The sequence below is a fragment of the Rhea americana genome, unplaced genomic scaffold (assembly GCF_003343005.1).
Source record: "Rhea americana isolate MKP2758 unplaced genomic scaffold, rheAme1 scaffold_647, whole genome shotgun sequence".
NCBI classification, from domain to species: domain Eukaryota; kingdom Metazoa; phylum Chordata; class Aves; order Rheiformes; family Rheidae; genus Rhea; species Rhea americana.
In genome coordinates this window covers 26,326-43,593 of record NW_028186809.1, presented here as the reverse complement: position 1 = coordinate 43,593, position 17,268 = coordinate 26,326, and the positions used below count along the sequence as shown (strand labels likewise).

The 17,268-nt window shown below is 50.2% G+C and overlaps 1 protein-coding gene across 1 annotated transcript; it reads right to left on the bottom strand.

Moving 5' to 3' along the window:
• Nucleotides 1-6,493: 6,493 nt before the first annotated feature.
• Nucleotides 6,494-15,990, bottom strand: LOC146586829 (uncharacterized). Its single transcript, XM_085320625.1, is given in 6 exon segments — nucleotides 6,494-6,641; nucleotides 8,467-8,522; nucleotides 9,483-9,596; nucleotides 11,451-11,689; nucleotides 15,121-15,477; nucleotides 15,939-15,990. Coding segments are annotated over 6 exon segments (966 nt in total).
• Between the last annotated feature and the right edge of the window lie 1,278 nt (nucleotides 15,991-17,268).

The following is a 17,268-nucleotide window of genomic DNA, read 5'->3' as shown; positions in this document are numbered from 1 at the left end:
GGGTTGAGAGCTAGGCCTCTTTAGCCTGGGGAAGAGAAGACTGAGGGGGGATCTTATCAATGTGCATAAGTATCTGAAGGGAGCATGTCAGGGGAACAGAGACAAACTCTTTTCGGTTGTCCCATGTGACAAGACAAGAGGCAATGGGCAGAAATTGAAGTACAGGAAGTACCGCCTGAACGTGAGGGGGAATTTCTTCCCTGTGAGAGTGATGGAGCATGGGGACAGGTTGCCCAGAGAGGCTGTTGAAGTCTCCTTCTCTGGAGATATTCAAGGCCTGCCTGGATGCACCCTGTCTAACATGCTCTAGGTGGCCCTGCTGAGGAGGGAGGTTTGGACTAGATGATCTCCAGAGGTCCCTTCCAACCTTAATGATTCTATGATTCCTCCAGCAGCCCCTCACAGCTGTAGGACACTGACTTGACCTCCTTTCACCTCAGAAGCAGTGGATCCCCTGCCTCCAGTGTCCAGGGAGGGGCCTCCAGGCAGGACAACTGCAGTAGATGGTCCAGCCTGTGGGCATTATTCCAGGCCCAGCCCACAGGCAGGGTAAGAAGGGCTGAGAGTGGGAAAACAAAGTAGGGATCCTGTCCTGCATGGCATCTTATGGCCAGACCGCTGCATGGGTAACCTGGGACAAGCACACAGCAATCTACAGCTCTCTGCATGTGACCCAGGAGTTCCCTGGGAATAGAGAGAAGCCTCCATGCTGCCTGTGCTCACCTGGAGGGAAGCAGAACATGCCAGAGATGTAGGCACCAAAAAAAGCTGTTGTTCTGGGTGTCCCCCGGGACTGGCCTCCCTTTCCTACCAGGACGAAGAGGCATTTTTCAGTCAGACACAGGGCTGGAAGTGCTACTCTGAAATCTACCAATGGGGGTGTGTCCATTGGAGTGGTAGAGCCAGGGGTGGCCCTGCTACTGGTGGGTGAGCCCTGTGGAGAAGCTCCTCCTCTGCCACGATATACAAGCCCAGGACTGTGCAGACCATTGAGGCCTGTGTGGCCTGATGCTTTCTTCTCCTCTTGTGCCCCCTGCCAAGGAAATACCTGAGACATTGGGAAGCCCCACACTCAAGCTGAGAGCAGGTCAGGGCAGAGGCCCATCAGACACCACCATCACACTCCTCCCAAGATGTGGGTTGCCTTCAAGCCATGACAGGGGCAGTTAGGATTGAGCTGTGAAGAAGCCCAGATCAAGGGAAGGGATGGGGAAGGTAGCATATTGCAGGGATGGCAAGCATACGCAGATGCGTAGACACAAGCAAACACGTGCATGAGCACACATGCACATGAAGTTACATAAATATACTCCTGCTTGCTCATGCAAACACATGTGCACACAGAAACATGAGCTCATGCACGTGCACACCTCAGGTACGTTCACACAGGTGTGTGCACACACATGCACAGGAACACGGGCGTGTGCATGTGCTCAGTCACACAGGCTGGTACGCAAATGCACTCCCACACCCAGGTGGGCCCACAAACCCACACAGAGGGGAAGGGAGAGATACCAAGATACCTCAGTGAGGAGAAGCTGAGGACCTCCCTTAAGGGTAGGGATGGAGCACTCTGTGCAGGACAAGGCCCCAGACAAGCTGACAGTACTCTTTGAGGACTCTGAGGGACTACCTGCCCAGAGAGAGGAGGAAGAACAACAGGTCAGCAGATTTCTCCTGCGAGATGCATTAGGAGGAAGAGATGGGAAACCTAGCAGCACAGCTCACCTGCTTGTGGAGGAGTGGACATTGGAGGGAGCTAGGAGGGAGAGGGAGAGAAGGACATGGCACAGCCTCACACACAGGAGACCACAGGCATCCATCTAGGGTTTGCAGGGTGGGGAGCAGCTGTGCCCCTCCTGAGAATGGAGCCACAAACAGCCCCACAGGATTGCTGAAATCTGACATCACCTGCCTGCAGGGGACCTCTCTGGCAATTGTTCCACATCTCTTCCCATGCTGGTACATTTCTGCTCTGGAAATCATAGGACCTTCCATCCTGTCACTCAAGAGAAACCTCCCTCCATGAGGGAATGAGCAGGGCATAAACCCAGAAATGGAAAGGCAGCCTAGAGAGAAGCAGTAGCACAGCTGGTTTCATTAGCTGGGATGTTTTCCATTCATTGTGAGCATCTTAGAAAATCATCCCTTCTGCAAAGGGAGCCACTGTGCCTAGGGCAGTGCAGGCCCACTGTAAAAGCCAATGTGACTCCCTCGCTCTCTCATCCACTTCCCTCACCTCCTCCTCTGTGTTAGCCAGGTGAATCTGAGGCCCCCTTCTCCTCCTCCTCCTTCTGCAGACAATACCTGCTCCCTCCTCCTAGGCTGTGTCTTGGGGCTGCTTGTCATGGGAGGGAGAAGGGGAAAGAAGACATAGCTTACAGTGCTACTGAGGCTTGGCTGCAGTGAGTCCTGGGTTATGGGCCAGGCAGGAGCCTTCCTGGGCATTCATGCTCCCTCCAGGGTCCTAGCAGGACGCAAGATAGACAAGAAGCCTGTATGCCTTCTTGCACAGAATGCCAATCCTGGCCAAGTGAGTGCCTTGACATTTTCATGGCAGGTGACAGGAGGCTGCTCACACACCACCCTGCTCTGCTTCCTTGCTGCCCTCTCCCAAAAGGTACTGAGGGAGCTGGTAGATGTTGTTGCCAGACAACTCTACATCATCTTTGAAAGGTCCTGGAGAACAGGAGAGGTGCCTGAGGACTGGAAGAAAGCCAGTGTGCCTTCAGTCTTCAAAAAAGGGCAAGAAGGAGGACCCAGGCAACTCTAGGCTGGTCAGCCTCATCTCCATCCCTGGAAAGGTGATGGATCAGCTCATTCCAGATGTCATTTCGAGGCATATGGAGGAAAAGAAGGTGATCAGGAGTAGTCAACATGGATTCACCAAGGGGAAATCCTACTTACCCAATCTTCTATGATGAAATGACTGGCTGGGTAGATGAGGGGAGAGCAATGGACATTGTGTACCTTGACTTCAGCAAGGCTTTCAAAAATGTCTCCTATAACATCCCCCTAGGCAAGCTCAGCAAGTGTGGGTTAGATTAGTGGAGAGTGAGGTGGACTGAGAACTGGCTGAATGGCAGAGCTCAGAGGGTTGTACTCAGTGACGTAGAGTCCAGTTGGAGGCCAGTGGCTCATGGAGTCCCCTAGGGCTCAGTACTGCGTCCTATCCTGTTCAACTTTTTCATCAATGACCTGGTTGAAGGGACAGAGTGCCTCCTCAGCAAGTTTGCTGATGATACAAGGCTTGGAGAAGTGGCTGGTACCCCTGAAGGCTGTGCTGCCATTCAGAGAGTCCTGGACAGGCTGGAGAGGGGCAGAGAGGAACCTCCTGAGGTTCAACAAGGGCAAGTGCAGAGTCCTGCACTTAGGGAGGAATAACCCTATGTACCAGTACAAGCTGGGAGCTGACCTTATGGAAAAGAGCTCTGCAGAGAAGGTACGGGGGGTGCTGGTGGACAGCAAGTTGACTGTGAGCCAGCAATATGCCCTTGTGGCCAAGAAGAGCAATGGTATCCATGGGTGCATTAGGAAGAGTGTTGCCAGCAGGTCAATGGAGTTGATCCCACTGCTCTCCTCAGCCCTGGTGAGCCCTCATCTCAAGTACTGTGTCCAGTTCTGGGCTCCCCAGTACAAGAGACACACAGAGATAATGGAGAGAGTCCAGCATAGGGCTATGAGGATGATTAGAGGACTGGAGCCTCTGCACTACGAGGAATGGCTGCGAGAGCTGGACCTGTTTAGCCTAGAGAAGACTGAGGGGGGATCTTATAGATGTGTTATAAGTACCTGAAGGGAGGGTTTCAAGGGGATGTGGACAAACTCTTTTCAGTTGTCTCATGTGAAAGCAGAAGAGGGAATGGGCACAAACTGAACCGCAGGAAGTTCCGCCTGAATGTGAGGAGGAATTAATTCCCTGTGAGAGTGACAGAGCACTGGAAGAGGTTGCCCAGAGAGGTTGTTGGAGTCTCCTTCTCTGGAGATACTCAAAGCCAGCCTGGATGCAGCCCTGTCTAACATGCTCTAGGTGACTCTGTTTGAGCAGGGGGGTTGGACTAGATGATCTCCGAGGTCCCTTCCAAACTTATCAATTCTATGATTCTAGAATTCTACAGCCTCTCTGGGAATCTTGATCCACCCTCAGGTAAATAATACTAATGACAATGACAGTGATAAAGATAACAATCATAGTAATGCTAAAAAAAATTTTTTTTTGAATTTCTAATCCTAATTTCCCATGTTCCTASCTGTGTCCATTGCCTTTCACTCTATTCCTGAGCACCTCTGAAAAGACTCTGCCTCCATCTGGCTTTTTAGCCTCCAGCCAGGTTACTGTGGACAGCAAGAAAGTCTTCCTTAAGCTCTTTCTTTTCAAGGCTGAAGAAGCCCMGGCTGCCAAGCCTCTCCCYGYGTGACATGTGCTCCAGCCCCAAGACCCTGCTCGGTGGCCTCTGCCAAACTCACTCCTGCATRTCAGTGACTCAAGAAGCTGAAAGGCACCTTTCCCTAGGGGAAAAGTTGTCTCTTGAGCCAAAGCCTTTGGGAGAAAATGCYCTGGTAAGCAGCATCTCTCTTCCTGTCTGATGCYTGGGCCCAAGAAACCACCAGTCTGGCTTGCTGTCCCGGAGGCAGCCACTGGAGATGATGAGCCATTCCTGGCAGGCGGTAGTGCTAGAAATACTGCAGACAGCCCCATGGAAGAATCATCCTCTGAGCTCTCACCAGCCACACTGTGCATCCAGCTCTCCATCTCCAAATGGGGCCAGGAAAACACAACAGATGTGAGCATATTAACTCAGCACACTAATTCATGTCCTYGGCCTGTACTTCTCAGTGTCTGCTCAGTCTGTGAAGGGTCCACCAACAGCATCTTCCGCAATGCTAAGTCATGGCATTCACTTTTCAGCACACCTGGGGAAGGTATAATTGTGAAAGAACAGGGAAAGATTAGTCCCTTGGGCAATCAGAATCAATATAACGTGTAGGAAAAAGCAGGCACATCATTTCTAATGGCATTCTAGAATGAGTTAGAAGTGCCCTCATATTCAAACATGGTTATTATTTGCTCTCCCACATGTCCCACTTTTCTCACAAAAGCCAGAATCTTCCATCACACATCTCTGGGGGCTTCAAAAGCTAGAGGACAGAAGGGAAATCATCCTCCACCTGGCAGCCAAACTACTGCTTTCTTTCCCATACAACTGGGAGCACGGCTACTCCTACTCATCCACCTTCCTGTCCCCCACAGCACAGGCCATCTCTTTTCTCCAGGTGCCCCATTTTCCTTCCCTTCTTCTCATTCTCTCTGCCCTGTTTCTCCTTCTCATGCATTCCCCACCCTCTCCTTGACACAAAGACTGAGCTCTGTGTGCCACCTCAGCAGGCCTCCCTGCAAACACCTGCACATTTACTCTCTCAGGGAGGAAAAATGCAGCCAGTGTCTCCTGTCAGGCACCCTGGCTGTTTTTGTCACCTTCTGCCACAGACGCTCTCCAGGGCAACCTCTTTGCTCCACCAGACAAATTTAGCTCAGCAAGAGCACTGTCCACAGAGCAACAAACTAGTTCCTAGAAAAATAGAGAGACCAGCTGATTTTGCTTTGGCAGAGAAACCCACACTGACTCAGAGACATAGGGACTGTCCCCGGCCAAGCACTGGTGCTTCCCCAAATCTGCTGGAGACACARGAAAAAGAGTGGGACAACTTGAGGGGAATGGACCAGAGACTCTTCTCCATAGTCTGGCTGTGGCAACTTGCTCAAATTCTGAGAGTTTCCCMCATCTCCAGATGCAGGGGTAGGAAAGGGATTTCCCTCTTCAGGCTACTTAGGCTAGGTGGTATAAAACCGTAAGGACAGTCACGTCGTCCGCCAAGGGTCCTCTTCTCCAACAGCRGACATCAGCGGCAGCTGAGGAAAGAATAAGAGCTGGACAAGCAAGTAGCATACTTCTCCTGCATACTCGTCCYTGTGACCCAGTTAGTTTCTGCAGCTCAGGAGTGGTCCTGACTCTAGTGTGACTGATGTGGTAATAGCTCTGCAGTAGCTCTCCCCCAGGCTTAGTCTCCCCTTTAAACGATGTCAGTATTGCCACACCACTTTGGTCATTTCTCAGGACCTTGAATCTACACACATCCATTCAAGCCTCACTGACATGTTCATAATGACACTTCTTTCGGCTGCGTGGGCAGAGGAGGCAACAATCCAGCCTCTCCACAGACCACAGGTGCCATTGCTGGGCAGGCTGAGCCTCAAAGGTACATGCAAAGAGGCAAGGAGAGAAACACTGCTCAGAGCACTCTGCGTGCTGTTCTGTGCAATGCTGCATCCTGAGGGCACCCATGTGGGCTCAGTGCACAAAGATAGACAGCACTGTTCTGGGGCTCAGCATTCCGCACACGGAGAAGCACCAGGGAGTTCTCCACAGACAGCACAGAGGAGAACCTCCCTGACTCTGCCTGAGGTTTCTATTTTCCCCCTTGCAATAACAGCTTAGGTGGCTGGTTTGGGAGCTGCTGGCACCAGTAGACGTGGGGATTGCAATAGCTGGAGGAGAAATTACAGTGCAGTGTTATGTGGTGTGCCACCTGGATGGTCACTTCTGGTGGGAACTGCAGCACCAAGTCCTTTTGTGCATGGCCTCACAAGCCACAAAGGCATTTCAGCACTGCTTGTCTGTGTATCCATCTATCTGTCACTTCATCAGCTCTCTCACTATCCACCATCTCCGTTTTTTGCTTTTTGCGGACTATAATAAACTACGGCGTTTGTCTGTACACTCTGCTTTCTGCAAGTTCTTGTTACTCCTCACAGACAGGCCAGTCTGTGAGCTCATCCTGCTTTTCATCAGTATCTTCATCAGGCTGTGAGGCCACCAGGTGTTTCTGGATCTGTCACTGGCTTTTTGCCCCTCCTGGAGATCTGGAGCGGCTGTATTAACTTCTGCCATAGCAGACATGAACTTCTCAACTCTCCTTCTTCTGTCCATACTTCTCAGCACCACATGCCCTCCATAAGTCACACCACAGCGCTCGTCCATGCCTTTGCTTTATAAAGCTTTCCATCTCTCCCAGCAGGCACTTAGCCTTCTCTGAATGCCCTTCAAGGGTTTTGTCATTCCAGCATAGACTGACAACATTTTCTTCAAATCCCAATCCCTCACAAACAGAGAGTGTCCCATGTCTAGCACTGGCCCCTCCCCTGGCAGCTTTCTCTCTCTGAATTGGTATGGAAAGACAGCACACATAACGGCACTCGTTATCTGAGAAAGAGATGTGCAGAGCCTTATTCCCCCTTTTATGCCCATTACTCCTGACATCCCATGGGGTACTTGCTATGCTGCACCAGCAGCCCCTGMTCTCCCTGCAGAAAGACTGCCAGTTCCCCATGAGGTCAGAATTTGCATTTTCCCCCAGCACTGATGGGACACTCTCTTGCTCTGATCCGCCCCAGAGTGAAAATTGTGTCTCACCAAAGTCTGCCAAGCCTGCAAGGGCTGCCAGAAAAATCTTGTCACAATCTCCACTCCACGAGGTGTCCAGGTGTCTCCAAGAAAGAGGGTGCTGATGAGACCAGGTCCTCCCTCCACTCAAAGCACCCTCCAGACCGCAGCCCAGAGGGTGGGGCAAAACTCTCACACTGCTGCTCCACACAGATCTCCTTGGGACCTTGCACCTCTGCCCACCTCTGGCTCTCTGGAGAAAGTAGCTGAAGTTGTTAAAATGTTCAACCTAGGGAAAGCAATGAAGCTGCACCCTTTGCTGTGCTCCATGCTCCCAAGAGGCAAGGGGAGGCTTTTTCAGCACTGGGAGGTTCCTGTGTGCAGTCAGGCCACATCTGAGCTCTTTCACAACCCTCTAGGTCCAAAGCTGCTTGGGTAGCCTCTCAGTCARATGTACCCAGCTGTAGCACTGCTGCCTTTGAACTCTGTGCCCCATTGCCAAAGGGGCCTTGGGCACCTGAAATATTATGTAGCAGCCAAAGATCATGCAGCCTGCTGTCAGGCACCAGGAGGCTGCTGGGTGTCTTCCTGCCTTTTACTCCTCCTGGAGATCAGAAGCAGCCCAGCCATCCCCCAGCAAAGGAAGAGATGTCCATGGTGAACTTCCCCTGCCATCCAGAGCTGAACCCAAGACCAAGGCTTACACCCATCCCACAGGGGTTGGGGAAGGTCCCCTCTGCACCTGCTTGTATCCCCTTGTGCCTCAGTATTGTTTGAACAGAAGTAGGACAAGACACAGACCCAGGCATCTGGACCTAGGCGGTCTTCCCCCAGAAGGATTTTCCTTCTACTCTCCCCTAGACAGAGAAGCAGCTCCTCAAGGATCCCCCAACCAGAGGCAGACACACTGCCCCCCTCTGGCAGGGTGGAGTAGGGCGTAAAATCACAGCACAGCTCTTTGCTGAACAGCCCTCTCCATCCCTTCAAGTATTCATGTGCACAGCCTCCAACTGCAGGGCCTTACCTGGTTGTTGTGCTCCCACTGCCTGGGTGATCACAAGTGCTGCCCGTTTTTAATCCCTGCTCAGGTGTAAGTTTATGTGATTAAACTCTCAAATATTAAATAGCAGAGGAACAGTGGCAGGCAGAGGAACACTAGAAAGCTCATCAGAGCCAGCAGCACACCCTGACCTGACTCTTTCCAGGGCAATCACAAGGACAGCAGTCAGCACCCTTGCCTGAGAGGGCTTTACATGATGAGTCAGCTGAGGATGCTCTCCCCATATCATCTGACAAACTTAGGGCCTCACTGTCTACTGGGGTAGGGGCCTCATTGCAGGATGTAGTGGGAGAGCAGTGCAGGAGTGTGCAAGACATACTATGGGAAGCTTTGGGGAAGGTCCAAAGGCAGGAAAGAGAGGAATGAAGGTAGTTTGCCAAGAAGCAAGCATGGGGAAACAGGCAGAGAAAGGGAGAGAAGAAACCATGTGGCTGCCCCTTGTGCTTTTCTGGCCATGCCCTGCACCTGATCAGCACAGCCTTTCCTGCCTTCTTGCAATCTGGACCAACTGATGAGTAGGATACAGCTCTGGGTGCTAGGTAAGGGAGAAGGCATAAATCTGAGTCAGATGTCAGAGAGACAGGGGTGGGCTGAGAGGTGGCTACTGGAGGAACCATGGGATTTGGGAATCTGCTACACGTAAGGCCACAGGTCTGGGCCACCTGCTGGAGAGACCTCTTTGCCTCTGTTGTGTGTCTGAGTCTTGTGGATGAGGCAACTATGAGACCTAGTGATGCTGTGCAATCTATTGATGAGCCTGAGTGTCTGGGGCCAGTTTCCAGAGGAATCCAGCATGTCCAGTGTGTGTGTGTATAGATCTGTGTACTACCACCTCTTGTGAGACCCAGGCTGTGGGCACTGGGTTTCGTATATCAAGGTGCCAAGAAATGAGGAGATCAGGAGATCCTGATCAGCTCAGCAGTCTCATCCCCAGGCACCGTGGGCATCACCACCATTTAGATCGCTGTTTCTTCACCCACCTCCACTGTGACAGGGGTGAGTATGTCTGCGATGGCTAGGGCGGGAACTCCTTTCCTCCTTGGGGCCTTCAGGGCTAAATCCGGGGGCCCTCCTGTTGTCCCAAAATCTGGGTTCTGTTACCCGGTGTGCAAGCAACCAATAGACACACAGGGTCAAGATATTTGTTTATTTCATTTCTGCCCAGAGATGGGATTTTAATTACCTCTTTTGCATGACTGGTGGAGCACAGGAAGGCTTCTGGCCAACCAGAAAATGTATCTGCCAAAACAAGTAAATATTTAAACTGACCACATTTAGGCAATTCAGAGAAATCTATCTGCCAGTGTTTCCCTGGGGTTAATCCTCTTCTTAGTTCTCCAATAGGTGGTTTCTTCTGAATTTTGGGGTTATTTGCACAACAGGTGGGGCATCTCCTTACAATAAGGTCAGCATTTGATAGCATCTTTGATCCCACAGCATGTCTTTTCACCCTGCTTATCATAGCATCTGCTCCCATGTGAGTTTCTTCATGCAGTCTCTTGAGGAGCACTTCCATCATTTTGGCTGTAGTTAAAACTTGTCCATTTGGGGTGACTCACCACCCTTCAGCATTTTTTGTACATTTTAGCATTTCTGCCAATTGATTTTCTTTGTCTGAATATCCAGGAAGTCTCATTTGTACTTTTCTACTGGGTAATAAAGCCCCAATCACCTGTCCTGCTAGTGCTGCCTTTTTGGCTGCCATATCTGCTCTCCTATTTCCTTGTGCCGCTTCACTATTTCCCTTTTGGTGGACTTTGCAATGCATTATAGCTACTTCTTTGGGTTCCATTATTGCTTGTAACAATCTTAATATCTCTTGTCCATACTTTATATTACTTCCTTGAGAATTTAAGAGCCCTCGTTCTTTCCAAATCGCTCCATGAACGTGAACTACCCCAAAAGCATACTTTGAGTCAGTATATATATTTACTCTTTGGCCCTTTCCGATTTCAAGGAAATTGGAACTCCCTTCGTATAAGGGCAATGATTTCAGCCTTATGTGCTGAGGTGTTTTGTGGCAATGGTTTAGCTTCTACTTCTTTCCATTGAGTCACTACTGCATATCCAGCCTTTCTCTCTCCATTCTGTACAAAGCTGCTACCATCTGTACATAGCTCCACATCTGGGTTCTGCAAAGGTTCATCCTTTAAATCAGGCCGGCTAGAATATACTTGCTCTATAGTGGCCAAGCAGTCATGTTGTAACTCTTTTTGCTCTTCACCAAGTAGCAGAGTAGCAGGGTTTAAGGTCGAAACCATCTTTAAGGTAATATCTCCTTGTTCCAATAACACAGCATGATATTTTACCAGTCTGCTCGGGGAAATCCAATGATGCCCCTTTTGATTTAAAATTGCTGATACTGCATGTGGTACAAAAACWGTTAAGGGCTGTCCCAGAGTCAATTTGCGGGCCTCTTGTATTAATAAGACGGTGGCTGCTATAACCCGGAGGCAGGCTGTCCATCCTTTACTTACTTCGTCTAATTGTTTAGAAAAATATGCCACTTGTCTTTTCCAGCTCCCAAGCATTTGGGTCATTACTCCCGAGGCCACCTGCTGCCGCTCATGCACATACAATTGAAAAGGTTTAGCCATATCTGGGAGTTCCATCAATTTCTTTTTTATTTCATTGAAACTAGCAWGGCATTCTGGGGTCCACTCTAACCATTCTCCTGGACCCTTTAGGGCTGCATATAAAGGTTTAGTTATCAGCCCCAAATTAGGGATCCATATACGGCAAAATCCCACCATTCCCAAGAATCCCCTCAGCTGTCTTTTTGTGCGGGGTACTGCAATTCGGCATATAGCCTCTTTTCTTTCCGCTCCTAGTGCACGTTGTCCTTTTGATATTTTAAAACCAAGATATTGGACATCCTTCTTCACAATCTGAGCCTTTTTCTTTGAAACACGATACCCAGCAAGTCCCCAAAAATTTAACAGACTCACTGTTGCCTCTAAACATATTCGCTTTGAATCCGCTCCAGTCAAAATGTCATCCACATACTGTAAAAGAGTGACATTTTTGTTACCTTCCTGCCATTGGGCTAGTTCTTTGGCCAAGATCTCACCAAACAGGGTAGGACTGTTCTTGAATCCTTGAGGAAGAACCGTCCAGCATAACCGCTCCTTCCTCCTCATAATGGGACTTTCCCATTCAAAGGCGAAAATTGTCTGGCTTTGTTCTTCTATAGGAATACAGAAAAAAGCATCTTTTAAATCTAGCACTGTAAAACAATTGTTAGTCTCAGGCACCGCGGCTAAAAGAGTATATGGGTTTGGCACGGTTGGATGGATATCTTTTGTTATTTGGTTCACTGCCCTTAGGTCCTGGACCGGTCAATATTCTTGGGAGCGCAGTTTCCTTACCGGCAGGACTGGTGTATTGAATTCAGACTGACACTCTCTAAGCAAGCCATATTGCAAGAAGGCATTAATTAGGGGTTCCAATCCTCTACGTGCTTCTAGCTTGATAGGGTACTGATGCACCCTAACTGGCTTCGTTCCTGGTTGTAGCTCTATTTTGACCGGAGTCGCTTTTTTTGCTTTACCTGGCTTTGTTGAGGCCCAGGCCAAGGGAATCACCGCATCCAATACACTTGAAGGGATACTTGCACTGTTATTGTCTGGAGCAGATCCCATCAAAAGGCAGATTTGTGCTCTCCATGCTGATTCTGGAGGGATGTGGAGCTGCACGGAACTCTCAGAAAAGGTCACCTGCGCATTCAGTTTGCATAGTAAATCCCGTCCTAATAAAGGGAGGGGACACTCTGGAATATAGAGAAATTCATGAGTCAATTTAGTACCTCCAGTCGTACATTCCATTGGTGGCAAAAATGGCCTCAAAGCTTTCCTTCCCGTAGCCCCAACAATGGTGGTAGTAGTCTTACTTAAGGGTCCTTTACAACTAGTTATCACTGAATGAGTGGCTCCACTATCTAGTAAAAAATCTATAGCTTCATTCCCCAGCTTTACTGGAACCASGGGATCAGCTGAGGAAATTCTAATTTTCTCCCCTGGTCCCCTTCATTCCATATCTGACTCCTCTAACATAATTAGGTCGGTGTTTGCTGGGCTCTGTAGCTTTGTTATCCTTCTTCAATTTGGACATTCATCTTTCCAGTGCCCTTCCTGTCTACAAATTGCACACTGATTTGGACTCAAAGCGGCTCTAGGGAGGCCTCCTCCTGGCCTCCCTCCCCTTCCACCGCTTCCTCCTCTGTTACCTCTTCTGCTTCCCCTGCCCCTGCCTTGGAATTCATTCCTCTGGACAGCTGCCAGGAGAGAAGCCTGTAGTTTCATTTGATTTTGTGTTTCTCTTGTTCTCTTTTCATCTCGATTATTATATACCTTATATGCTATTTCTATCAGCGGTGAAATAGACATTCCCCCAGCTCCATTTACCTTCTGTAGCTTCTTTCTAATATCCTGAGCTGACTGGCCAATGAATAGCATATTAAACAGTCTCTTATTCGTTTCCTCATTTGGATCCAGGTCTGTCCATTTTCTGGCTGTTTCGCATAATCTTTCATAAAAGGCGGAGGGATTTTCTTCAGGCCCTTGCTTTACTTCATACAACTTTGACACATTCTTTGGTTTCGGAACCCCGTACCGAACCCCGTATAAAATTAGCTGTTGATACTGCCTCAATAGCTCCCTACCCCCGCTGCTATTTGGATCTCACTCTGGATCCTCTCTGGTGGGTAAATAGACCTCAGGATCCCCCTTTCTGTCCCTTCTCTCACCCTCTTCTTTTGCCTTATCAATTACCAGCCTCTTTTCTTCTCCCGTCAGGCAAGTGTTCAACAGCGCCTGCACATCTCCCCAGTTAGGATTATGAGTTATCATAATAGTCTCCAAAAGTTGATGCAGCTTCTCAGGATGTTCCCTATATGATCCAATAGACTGCTTCCAGTTTAGTAAATCTGAGGTTGTAAAAGGAACATGTACAAATACTGGCAGCCCTTCTGGTCCCACYGCTTGTCTCAAAGGAGCCTGCATAACAGGTTATTTCCGTCTCCTAGTTTGGCCAGAAATAGGGCTGGACTCTTTGCTTTCTAGCAGGGGGGCCGATGCTTCAACTGAGGTGGAATCGTTTCCACAAGAGGGGGGCATTGTCAGTGACTGTACATCCTCCTGTGCCTCTCCATTCAGAATTTTTCTGTTAGCACAATACCTGCTCTCTTCCTTCTTTCCTACTGCAACCATTACAGATTCCTCTTTACTTATAAGTTCACATTCTCTTTGAATTTCTGGTTCCCTATATAGTGACATAAAAGCCTCTACATATGATATCTCATCCCACATCTCCTTCCAGCAAAAAAAAACAGCAGTAACTGTAATATAGTATTATGGTTCAAGGTCCCATTTTCTGGCCATTGCTCATCACATTCCAACTTACCCATTGGCCACCACTGATTACATCTTTTCATTCTTTTTTTTTTTTTATCCAATCTCCTCTAAAAATATTCCAGTGTTTCAAAATACAACCCAAAGGGCTACAGGGAGGAATCCTGGATTGGCTTGATCCCATGTCAATTACCTAGAAATACCAACCTTATTACCTAGAAATACTTTTTTACCTGTACCTTTGTGCGCACTCAGCTCTGACCCCTCTGGTCAATTTAAGGCAACCTTTGCCAAGCGTCTACGTGCGACATAATCCAACATAATCTTCCGCGGAAGTAAGTAAATTTTATACTCACCAATCCAAAGATTCACTCCCCGCTTTTGCCCTGGCACAAATATCTCTGGTCGGTGTTGCACCTTTGAGTGTCTTGTCATCCCGACTTCGGAGGGAGGTCAGAGGACTCCCCGATCAACAGGTCGGTGCACGCTGGAGCTCGATCCGATCCAGTCCGCTGTCAGGAACGGCAAGATGATCCAGGCAAGACCTTCTGGCAAGTCCCACCTGGGGTGCCAAACCATTGTCCCAAAATCTGGGTTCTGTTACCCGGTGTGCAAGCAACCAATAGACACACAGGGTCGATATATTTGTTTATTTCATTTCTGCACAGAGATGGGTGCTAGGTGGTAAATCCACAAAGCTAGCACAYCTTCTCCCCCTCTCATTCTTGATTTATACACACTTTTTAGGGAGTATTTTATACAAATCTTTCTATTGGTTACAGTTTCATTACATCAGATAATTGCTCTGCGCTTACGCTTTCACATTCTTGTTAATTAGCATAGGAAGCGAAGAAGAGGCGGTAACATCATTATCATGTCATTTCCATCTCATTATTCATTTAGGGGTGTGAAGTTTAATACGTTAATAAGCCTTAATGAACCTAAGGTCACTTCTGGGTTATTCTGCTGTTTTTGTCTTACCTACTCCTCACATTCTTCAAAGCGCTGTGATTTCATCAAGGTTATTTAGCCAGAGCTGGTTATCCTTTGCAGTACTGTTTTTCTCTCCCCCTTGTCCCTGAATCTTGTTAACTATTTGCAAGGTTTTTCTCACAGTATTTCTCTAATACTCCTGCCACTGAGGACCCAGCAGAGGGCAATCCACGGCTGGGCAAGCCCTGCAAGGCTGCCCCGGTTGGAGGAGGGGCGGCGCCCTCTGGCAGGCACAGGGTGAGGGAGGGCCATGCACCCGCCCCCACCCCCACCCCACCTTCTACACCATGCCCCACTTGCAGAGGTTTGTGCACAGCCGCAGCCCCAGTCTGTCCCGCCGGGTCTCCCAGGGCGCAGTAATACACTGCTGTGTCATGCCGCCGGGGCTGTGCGAGCTGCAGGGTGCTGGACTGGCGGTCCGCAGCCACGAGCAGGGTTCCTGGAGGGTCCTGCACCTCTTTGGACCCTTTGAGAGCACTCACAATGAACGTGGGACCTCGTCCCGGGAGGTGCCGGTACCAGTGGATATACTCGTTAGTCTGTATGTTGGGGTGTGAGCAGCTGATGCTGATGCTGGTGCCCTCTGTGGCCTCTGCTGACAACTCCTGCTGCACCTGGGCTCTGCCCACAGCCACTGCCAAGGAGAAGGCAAAAAATCTCAGAAAATTCCTTTGCTCCCCAAGAGGTCAGGCAGAGGGAGAGGAGAGAAGACTGTTGAGGGTTGGTGGAAAAACTCTTTGGAGAAGAAAGGATGGAGAGCAGCTTTCTCAATGAGTGGCTCCTTGGAAAAACTGATGAGTGATGTTTGGAGGGCTGCTCSAAATGGAGAAAAGTGTAAGGGAGAGAGCAAAGAAAGAAGGTGCAGGGATTGAATGGAAGGATGCCCGCTGATGGGCGAGGAGGAAAGTAGTGAGAGAGGAGGGTTTGGAAGAGGAAAGGACGGCTGGGAATATGGAAGGGAAAGAGGCAGAGAAGAAGAGGGCCGGGGGTCAGGAGGATGCAAAGGAGCCTGAGGGCAAAAGGTGAGGGCAGCTCCGAGGATCCCAGGGGAAGCGATCCCCGGCACTGCCCCGGGCCGCTGCCATCCCCACGTACTCAGGAGCACCATGGCCAGCGCTGCCAGCCCTGCGCCCTGGCTCTGCTGCATCACACCACCACACATAGCGCCGCGCCGCTTGGCTCCCCGTGCGTCACTGCCGCCCGCTGGCACCAACTCTGTGCTGCAGCACCGGCTCCTCCTCTCGGCCACCACCATCAGCAGCAGCTCCGCCCCAGGGCTGTGCCCTGCCTCGGTGCCAGCCCTGCTCTCAGCCTCACCCACGCCTGGTCCCAGGTCGCGGCTGGGAGGCGAGAGGGGCGGGAGTGAGGCGCTTGGCAGTGTGGCAGCACATGGAGGCAGCTGCTCCGCACTGCACACGGCGCTCCCAGGCCCATGACAGGGGCCAGGTGGGACGGGAGTGACAGAGGCCGGGTGTCATCGTGGGGATGAGCCCTGATGTCCCCGGCACAAAGCAGAGCGCCAGAAGCCACGGTGGCGTGTTCAGCTGACGCTCCCAGAGCTCCTGCATACCGGCTGCAGTAATGGCTCATACACTGCTGCGCAGGAATAGCGCACTCCAAAAGGACACCAACTGCCCCAGGTGCTGCAGGCTGCTGCTGCCCGATGAGCTGCTACCACTGGGCGAGTGTCCCACAGAAGTCCAGCCACAGCGGCACTGGGAAAGGTGCCTACGAGCGGAAGTGAGACAGCGCCACAGCTCAGCCACGAGGCCTCCATGCAGACCTGCTGCAGCGACCTGCGGTGTGTGGCAATGCAGGCAGGGGCTGCCCCTGGCCTGGGCCCCTTCGCCACAGACACTCTGGCTGCCCAGAAAGTAGCAGTGGAGGCCTGGCGGAGCTAAGGTGAATGGCAAGAACCTTTGAAAGTTAAGTACGTTACACATATGTACGTTTACGTCCTATGCTCTTGGTTTTGGAAATGCCGTAAACGTGAGTTGTTTCCGAGGCAATAAAGAGTCTCTGGATTCTCGTTCTCGTTTGTATTTCCATACAGTGCAGAGCCACAGCTCGTAGAGGCAGGCTGTAGCTGATGCAAAGCAAACTGCAGCAGGCCGGGATAAATGCAGAAAGCAGCTAATGCTGAAGAGCTGGTAGCAGGAGAAGGGGTATTTACTGCAGAAGAACCAAGGAGGGAGAAGTAGAGCAGGCAACAGAAGAGAGCTGCTGGGAGAGCAGTGATCGCTGGTGTCCGCTGTCCTCTGTGGGGAGCATCACGACAGCACAAAAACAGAGCAGCCCTGAAGGCAGAATTACCAAGAAAGACCAAGCAACCAAAGGAAAAAAAAGCTGTAAATTATAGGAAGTAATATCAACTTTTAATTCTACAGTTTTGTAAAAAGTGCAGGATCAGGAGATGTGGTCCAGC